The sequence below is a fragment of the Ochotona princeps genome, chromosome 6 (assembly GCF_030435755.1).
Source record: "Ochotona princeps isolate mOchPri1 chromosome 6, mOchPri1.hap1, whole genome shotgun sequence".
In the NCBI taxonomy this organism is placed as follows: domain Eukaryota; kingdom Metazoa; phylum Chordata; class Mammalia; order Lagomorpha; family Ochotonidae; genus Ochotona; species Ochotona princeps.
The window spans coordinates 76,849,451-76,858,922 of record NC_080837.1 but is presented as its reverse complement, the minus strand read 5'-3'; the positions used below and the strand labels follow the sequence as shown (position 1 = coordinate 76,858,922).

The 9,472-nt window shown below is 45.3% G+C and overlaps 1 protein-coding gene across 1 annotated transcript in view; it reads right to left on the bottom strand.

Moving 5' to 3' along the window:
* Positions 1–3,214: 3,214 nt before the first annotated feature.
* Positions 3,215–9,472, bottom strand: part of ATP10A (ATPase phospholipid transporting 10A (putative)) — a 150,977-nt gene continuing 144,719 nt past the window's right edge. The window contains exons 17-22 of the mRNA XM_058666521.1: positions 9,250–9,375; positions 5,677–5,877; positions 5,191–5,271; positions 5,009–5,113; positions 4,397–4,584; positions 3,215–4,283 (exon numbers count right to left, since the gene is read on the bottom strand). Coding sequence (XP_058522504.1) covers positions 3,662–4,283; positions 4,397–4,584; positions 5,009–5,113; positions 5,191–5,271; positions 5,677–5,877; positions 9,250–9,375 — 1,323 coding nt within the window. The 3' untranslated portion in view covers positions 3,215–3,661. The remainder of the gene's footprint in view (positions 4,284–4,396; positions 4,585–5,008; positions 5,114–5,190; positions 5,272–5,676; positions 5,878–9,249; positions 9,376–9,472) is intronic.

Sequence of the window (9,472 nt, the reverse complement as noted above, 5' to 3'; positions counted from 1 at the left end):
TGTCTGCAATGGCAGGAGCTAAATCGATCCAAAGCCAGGATCCAGGGGCTTCTTTCACATCTCCCATGTAAGTGCAGGGTTCCAAGGCTTTGCGCCATGATCGACTGCTTTGCCAGGCCACAAACAGGGAGCTGGAAGGAAAATGGAGCAGCCAGGATATGAGCTTGTGCCCATATGGGATCCTGGGTCATGCAAGGCAAGGACTTTAGCCACTAGGCTACTGCACCGGGCCCCATGACACATTTAAATAGCAGAATGTTGGACTTTTGACAGTTATTGAAGCACTGTACTATTATGATAATATTGGAGAAAATAGGGGAAGTGGGATGGGATGGGGGAAAGAATCAAGGAACAAAATAGTATTATATATAATTAAAAACCAACCCAAAAAATTAAAAATAAATTTATTTTAAAAAGATAAAAGAAGTGTGTGTTTCAGGGCCAGCATTGTGGCATAGCATGTCATTCTCTATTATTTAATTTTGGATTCACCATCACTGCTAGATTCTGTGCAGTGTCAGGAGTACCATTTTCATCGGCTTCCCATATGGGGACCAGCTTGAGCCTTGATTGCTGCATTTCTGATCTTATGCTGGATCTTATGCTGCTCCTAGGGGAGCAGCAGAGGATTGTCCAAGTCCTTGTTCCCCACCCAGTACCCATGTGGGAGACCTGGAAGAAGCTCCTGGCTCCTGGCTTCAGATCGGCGCAATTCTGACTGTCTTCTCTGTCTCTCTATGTATAAGACTTCTTTTAAAGGCAGAGTTACAGACAGTGAAAGAGGAGGAAGAAAGGGAGAGAATCTTCCATCCCCAAATGGCCATAATGGACAACGTGGGCCAGGCTAAAGCCAGGGAGGAACCTGGAACTCCATACAGGAATTCTCTCTTTATACATAACTCTTTCAAGTAAAAGCAAATAAATCTTTTTTTTTTTTAAACTATGTCTTGCTGCAATACTCAGGGATTTTGGATAATATAAAAAGAATTATAACAAGCAATTCTACCTCTTATTTTAACAGAAATGTCTTGAATGTTTCACTAGTATTTAATTTTGGGTTCACCACTCACTGCTAGATCCTGTGCAGAGTCAGAAATAGCAGGTGAAGAACGCACTATCTGAGAACTTAAAACAGTTGTATAATGTCACTTAACTAGTGCAGTTCTTTTGTTGCCCAAAACAGAGTTGGCCTTCCCATGTTTAGGTTTGATATTAGAACTTGGTGACATGTTTTTCAGAGATAATCATGGAGTTCATCTCCTATTATGTTCATTTCAGTCCGTTTGTTGTGAATGCAGATTTCTATGAATATCTCTCCTCTTGGAGAACAGCTACTTGTCAAGCTCACTTATAAGGTTTACTTTTCCATAGTGATTTCAGTATGCACATTCCCAAACCACCACTTGGACTGTTCTATTGCCCAAGAAGTATCTGCAGAAGCAAAGAGTAGGTGGGTGATGAGTGCAGGAAAATCTGGAGGCTGCGACACTTTTAAGTCTCAGGTACTCAGGTAAACACAATTATAGATCTTGTACTTCGTGCTAACATTTACCACCTTCATCAGGCAAAGCACAGCATTGTGTACCTTCCTCGGGACATTCTTTTCATATGTGTTGCTCCAAATACGAATGAGATGGCATCAAGGCTTGGAAGCGAGAGGGTTGGGCCACTGGTCATCTTTTTTCTGGTTTTCCTGTCTGTGGAAGCTGTCCCCCAACACCCCTTTGCCTTTCCAATCTGTGAGACCCAGACATTCCTCTGGGCACCCACTCACGCAGCCTAGGCACTGTGCAGGAAGCAGACCATTTGCCTGCGGTAACCATTTGTGAAGCCATGGCACAGCTGCTGGTGTATGCACCATAGTGCAGCTTGTGCAGCTCGAGGCAGAGGAAAGCACACTCTCCTTGGGTGGTGTGATGTGTAGATACAACTTGAGAGTGACCCCAGCCACTTCCTCACTAAGAACAGTCTTCCTGGAGAGCTCATAGACATGACTAGAAAGTCCTGGGTCTCAGTGTGAGTGTGTGAGTGTGTGAGTGTGTGTGTGTGTGTGTGTGTGTGTGATGCTGTAACAAAATGCTTTTATAAAGAGCAGAACTTTATTTCCTCACATTTTTGCAAGCTGTTAAGTTCTAGATCAAGACACTTATGTCTGGAGAGGAACTTTTTGCTGCATCCTTGCGTGGCAGAATTTAGAATGGGGGAGTATAAAATTACTCCCACAGACCCTATTTTATAACAGGAAGACTCCATTCACAAAAGGGCAGAGTCCTCATGGCTTAACCACATCCCCAGAGGGGCCACTGGCTGAGACTGCTACATGGGGGATTACAGTTCCAACACAGGAATTTTGTAGGACACAAAGTATCACATTGGATCTGAGCTGTAGAGTCCCATCATCTGGGATTTGTCAATAGGGAGTTTGTGTCTCCTCTTTATTTGCCCAGGAGGTGCTTGCTGCTACTTGCGGTGGGCCATACTCATTAGCTGATAGCCATTCTGAACAGGTAATGATAGGCTCTGGAACTTGTCCTCAGGTCATCTGCCCCTTCTGTATTGCTATTCTCAGGAAGAGGCAACTACGGAAGCCAGAGGTCCCACACACGAGAGACCACACTCACAATGCTGAGCATAGCAGGTGACTTCACAATGATTTGATGACATGAAGAGAGGACAGAAAGAGCAATTGCAATGTGATTGCCTTTTACTTTTATCCTTTCTCCTTTTCCTTATTTTGTTTCTGGAAGAACAGAAATAATGACAAAGACCCTGAGATAATTACTGGAAAACCCTAGCCTCTTGGGAAGGGTCTGCTTGGTACTGACGGCCTGGTGCCTGAAGCGTGCTGTGGTGGCCCACACGGGGGCTGTGGCTTAGATGCACTGAGCCTGGTCTTCGGAGTGTCCAAAGGACTAGCCTGATGCATTTAGAGCAGTCTGTAAGGTCACATACCAACATCTTCCTACAACAGTGGCAACTACCAGACATGCTCTTTGCAAAGTGAAGGTTATTTATTGCTTGCTATGATTTTAACAGGCAAAATTACTGCACAGGGTCTGTCATATCTACAAGGTGATCTTGGAGAAATGCCTTCATAGGATTGGACATTGGAAGAACTTCACATAGATTTTTCTTCACATACTTTCCCTTTTCTGAGTGAGGTGGAGCCCCAGCCCCCCATGTTGCTGGGTTGTGAAACCAGGGGAGGATCTGCCTTGGGAGCCAACACTCTCTCCTCTGACATCCATACCACTGTTCCACTGATGCCCACCTGGGTTCACTGAATTCCATCATCATGCACTTGTACTTGGGGAGGGCAAAAGCCATGCATATGGATAAACCCAATCAGACTGCTTTTTCCTTAAAAAATGAGATGAAAAAATAAATCTAAACACACTTTTCAAGCATCACTCTTGAAACTTTTATATATGTTAAAGCTCTTATTTCTCTTTTCAATAAACTCTACTTAGAACTTTAAAAAATAAACTTGCTTTGGTGCCTCTTGTTTCCTGTGTTAGCCTTGGAAACATTGAAAAAATACATCTTCCCGAACTCTTCTGTGCAAATAATAAACATAAATAATATTCACATCTATCTTATATATATAAAAAAGGGGCCATTTCAAGGTTTTCAGTGTGACTGCAGGCACTTGAAGGTGCTCCTAAAAGTAGTCTGTGGCCTGTCCCGGTAAGTCACGCAGGTCTGGATCTGGCGGTGGGGGGCTGGACAGGAACTCACCATCCCGTTTATCCATCTGTAAGCCATTGCGGGAGAACTGCAAAACACTGCCCAGCCCACTGACCAGCGACAGGGAGGAGATCCAGTTGAGAGAACTGAAGTTGGGCAGGCTGAAGAGCGATGACAGGGGGGCTGAAGAACGATGACCCGCACTGTTGGGTTTCCTCTTGGAGTCCCCAGGACAGTCTTCTGGAATGGCCTGTCCTGGCATGGAAGACCCTGGGGTCTGTGCATTCAGCCTCTCTGGAAGGGGGTCCTCCCTCACCGTCACAATGGTATCCACTGTGCTGGGCTCCCCACTGGCCTCTGGGGAACAGGTCTGCTGTAGTGTGTGCCAGGAAGCCTGGGAGACGAAGTCCCCAGAAAGGGAGTTGCAGGGGCCGATGGTCCTCTCCGAATCCTCAGTTTTCTGTTCTCCTTGGAGGGGTTCCTGAGCAAAGTTCTCTTTGGGAGTGTTGAACATCTTTGGGATCTTCTTGGCTGACTGGCGTCCCAGTTGAAGTGGCGTGGGGAAAAGGCTGCCTTGGAGGGCTTTGAAAAACAATCTGGAAAGAGCACATTTGAAAAAGGCAAGTCAGATCCTGCCCTGGGTTGGTGCCTTTGAGCTTCCAGAGACTCACACAGAGCCAAGACTCAGAAATGCCACCCCGATACCTACCTGGGCAGCAGCGCAGCAATAGGTGCTATGAGGCAAGTCAAGTAAAACAGGGGATCGCCCAGTAATGTCTGCATGGTCCAATATGGGTTAGACGGAGGATAGCACGTTGCACAGGACATGTTGTAAACCAAGGCCACGGAGAAGAATAAAAGGATACTGAAGCCACACGTTATCCAGTTGAGCCAGGTCTGAGACAGACGAGGAAAAAAAATCAAGGGGCTTTTATTTCAGCTGTTAGTGACAATGATGGCATAAAAGTAAGTGCTTTAGTCATCACCGAATGGGTGTTTTGTTCTAACGGTTCAGTGAAAGCAAAGGTCTTTGACACACATGGGGGGTGAGATGCACTGGGCAGCAGGAGGGTCAGACAAGAGGGCAAGGAGGTAGTGTGGAGGTGATGCAGTGTGGAGGTAGTGTGGAGGTGATGCAGTGTGGAGGCACAAGCTGAGTTGCCTGGAAGTGCCAGATGGGGGGCTCCCTATGCCAGCCAAGGGGCTATGGACGGTGTCCATTTCCTTCTCATCACAGGGATGTTGAGTTCCCATCTCCTGTCTCGCAGGGAAACATCTGAATCGCCAGGAAACTGCAGCATGAGTGGCCAGGGACTCTTACCCAGGTTTTGGTTTCAATGCCCAGGTGCAGCAGGAAGGTGAACAGCGCAATGGCTGTGATGGGGGTCCCCCAGGTAAACATGTCCACATCTGAGTCATAATAGGCCTGAAATACAGCAGCAACTTATGTCTGTGGGTTCTTGGATGCCATTGGTGGAAAAACTGTGATAAGTGTGCACTTACCAGGTAAGGAATGAAGAAGCAAACCAGGCTCTGGAATGCGGCATCTGCCATGTTTAACCAGAAGGTACATGGCCGATACTCCTAGGACACAGACACACGGACAAACAACAATAAAATTAACAAAAAAAAAAAGAGAGAGAGAGAAAGAAAGCAGTGCACGGTGGAGCACTTGTTCCCCTTTTGGTTTGTCTTGTTAATTCCCATTCACAATTAATCATGTTTTCCTGGTTTGCTTTAGAAAGATCCTACTTGGGCCTCAGCCATCACTGTGATTATCTGAGCCAGGAAGGTTTTTCTTGGGCTCCTGGAGATCTGAGCAGTGAGCACGGCTTTCATTCCCTAACTAATGCACTGCAAGACCCAAGTGGACAGTGCCCATTCTCCCTCCTCATGTCAGATTCTAGACTATCACCATTTGTCCAGAGGTCCAGTGGGAGGAAGACAGGACTCAGAGACTTTGTGGCGGGGGCTGGGGTGAGTCCTGACCTCCATATTTTGGCCACTCCTGTAGAGCTGTGGCTCAGACAGTAGCATCCAGGCTGGCACATCCTTGTCCAGCACCCCAGTCACGAGCTGGGGAAGTGACGAGAAGAGCAGGTTGAAGAAGATCAGGTACCACTGGTCAATCATGGCAGATGCAGAGAAGCCACAGTAAAACTGGAACCAAAACAGGAGACCCACAAACATCTGCAACCAAGAGAAGTTGAGTAAGAGCATACACTGCTTGAGTTACCCTTGCACGCTCTCACCCACAGGGCCCAAGGGTCTAAAAATCCTGCAGAGTTCTCTGCAAAGAGGACACAGATGGTCAACCACGAGCCCAGTGTTGGCCTTTTCTTCTCATTCTTCTCCCATGCACCCTTCTTGTTCCCATCAGTGTGGAGGACCTGCTGTGAGAACTGGGACTCCCAGGAGTAGCCTTTGGAGGGATGAGGCATTGTGCCCTGAGAGTCAGGGATTATGCAAGGTTTGACAAGGAGTTTGGGGTTGCTTCCATTTCAGGAGAGCTGGGGGAATATAAACCCGGGGTGTCTTCTCCGGTACCTCTCCCCTGACTGTAAACCAAATCTACTCGTGGCCCCGTCTCTCTCTCTATTTACATTTGTTGAGATTTAGATATTTTGAAACTTCTCACTAGAGAGAAAAAGAGAGGGAAAGGGAGAATCTTCCATCTGCTGCTTCACTTTTCTGTTGGCTGCAGTGGTCAGTGCTAGACCAGGCTGAAACCAAGAGCCAGGAGCTTCATCTGGGTCACCCACAAGGGTGGTAGAAGCCCATGGACTTGCACCATGCTCCACTGCTTTTCATAGGTCAAGTGGAGCAGCCAGGACTTGAGAACAGGTTTTCACGTGTGGTGCCAGTATCACAGTAGTGGTACTACCTAGTATATCAAGATGCCAGCCCACAAAACATTTTATTTTATTCTGTGACATGAGCATAACATCAACACCTAGCCACGAAGTTGTTGTGAGAATTAAAGGACTTACTGCATTTAGAACTTTTACTGGAGTTCCTGGCACATTGCAGGTATTCACATGTGTTATTTTCTTAACTGTCAGAAGTTTTGTGATTTCTAGTTTTTGAGACTCAGGCAGAACCAGCATTCTTGTTTCATACAGAGAAAAGAGATTGAGATTTCAAGATGCTAAATGAATATGGAATATGGAACATGAATACGGAACCCAACATGTTCCAACCCAGGTGGTTCTTGGTCTGGGGGCATTGGACAGTCTCAGAAAGGACCATGTTATAGAGAACATTCTTTTTTGGGAGCACAAGGCCTGTGTTTTCATTCCAGAAATGTAACTATCCAAAGATTCATTTAGGTCAAGAGAGAGATATCCCATTTTTTTGCTGGTTCGTTCCCCAAACGCCCAGAGAGGTCAGTACTGGGTTAGGCAGTAGTCAAGAGCCAGTAACTCAATCCAGATCTTCCACATGGATGGAATATCTCGATGCCAAGTACACTTGAGGCATCACCTGCTTCCTCCAGGGGTGCCCATTAGCAGGAAGCTGGGAACAGAAGCAGGATGCAGGTATTCCAAATGGTGTCTTAACTGTTATGCTGAATGCCGACCCCTATCCATCTTGCTGGATAACAGCTCCAAGCTTTGGTTTCTTGATCTGAACATGGCTTGTTGTGAAGATCAGAAAACATGATAGTCTGTGTTGACAAAATCTGTAATGACACGTATCCTCCAAGCCCTGTGTCCATCTGTGACTTACATCTCTTCATCTGCAACTTTGCCCCTCTGCACCAAAGCTGGCAAGCAATTTTTCATTGACTTTCCTTCTCTTTCTTCCTCCCACAGCTGACTTTCTCTCATCCACCCCCACTAAGAGCCTAATGAGTCACCAGTGGGCAAATGGAGTCAGGAGGAGGAAGACAAGTCCTCAGATAACTGAGGGTACTCCCTACCCCATGCCATAGTACCAAAAAACTTTCTCCCCAAACAGCTGTTGCTATGGCAACTTTTCTTCTGTTCTGTATCGGAAAGGAAGGCCAATTTATTCCTAAAACTAATGAGTTTCTCATTTTAGGAGGCAGAATGCTTATCCCTGAGCTCCTCACACAGATTAATGAATGCTTGCTTAACAAAGGTCCTGCATCTTCCATGCAGTACAAACAGGTTCCCCCTTGTCTTTCCTGTGCCCTGTGCGGATGATTCATCATGGTGGAAAGTAATATGCCAAGTCCAGGTGGCTACTCTGGCCTTTGTTATCTATGAAATGTGGAATGGTTTAGGTTAGAGCTTCTTACCATCCTCATTCCCATCCCTCACACCTGAGAATTTTAACTGGCAATTACACAGATCAACTGGCTCAACTCCAATATCTGTATCAGGAAAAATAAAATCTAAAGTTGACATATATAAGACAATTACTGATTTACAATGGGTTCAGTTTCCAGCTTTTTTACTTCAGGATGGTGTGGAAGTGATATACCTTCAGTGGAAATCATAATTTGAATTTTGAGTTTGGATTTGTTCCTGGGATGGCCCACACATAGCCCAATCCTTTCTGGCAATTTTGGGCAGTGATAGCTGTCAGTAAACTCTGCAGTCATGTGGGGGTACCGCTGATACCCTGCAGTATGCTGCTGTATTTCTGGACTAGCTGCTTGGTAAGTTAGTGCATCAAGCACATTTTTGACAATAAGTATCCAGCCCACATTGGGTTATCTGGATTTAACCCCACTGTAAGTCCACAGTTAATGGGTGACAATAAAATGCGGTTTTCTTCAGTTTGGTCACTTGCTCAATTTTCTGAGAAGCAGGAACCTACAGTTTCACCCAGGTGGAGATTCAACACTAAGGAGAAGGAGTGGAATAATAACCAGGGCTGGGGAAGAGACAGCTTTCTTGGGAGACAGTCCCAGACAAAGCCTACTCTGATTTAATTTTTAGGGCCAAAACCATCAAGTAAGTTTATGCTTACTTCTTGCCTGGTTCTGAGCATCTGTATGCATTTTCAAGAAGTTTTGAAAAACAGGTGTGAGAAAGCTGATGGAAGAGGACAGAAACAGAAAAGTAGGGGTAAAATTTCAGAACCAAGAATATTAATGAGAAGTGTATGGATAGGAGTTTGAATTTACTATAGGAAGTATTCTGAGGAACTAGAAAAAAATACACCTTTTAATTGACTTCATTTTATTCTTACTTTCCAAAAGAGAACAGGATAACCTTTACGTTGGAGTTCTCATATCTGGACAATTAGATTTATGAGACTATCCTGGAAGGTCACGGATCTAAGAGTTAATTTATTTTGTCTCTTTGTGCATTTGGCTGCAAGTTATCAGAGAAAGAAACACTACAAGGACCCAGCTGCTTCTCAGCTGCTATCTAGAAATTTCTTATAAGTGGGGCAGTGTTCTGAGATGGCCACATGGTTTCCCCTACGCAGCTGTGAGGATGCCTGTCTGTACAAGTCTCCAGTAATTAAAGAATTAAGAGTTAAATATTGAGATCCACATAAAATGCATCCTTCAAGTGGTGGTTCTACAAATGAATCTCAGGCTTTTCCATCCAAAGCCCCTAAAGACCAGTGTCCAATACCTACTGTGTTTTTGTAGAAGAAGTACAGCACCATGTTGGCAAGACGGGAGTAGCACCAATGTCCGTGAACAATTAAGAGTCTCTCCAAGTATCGGAATCTTGGCACCGCAAAGTCACTAGCCATCACTGCCTTGGGAGGGAGAGGAATTCCTGTTATTGGTTCTGTCCAAAATTCAAGACAAAGTATAAGAGGAAAATTCCAGTTTCAAATAGTTCTGAGAATGGCA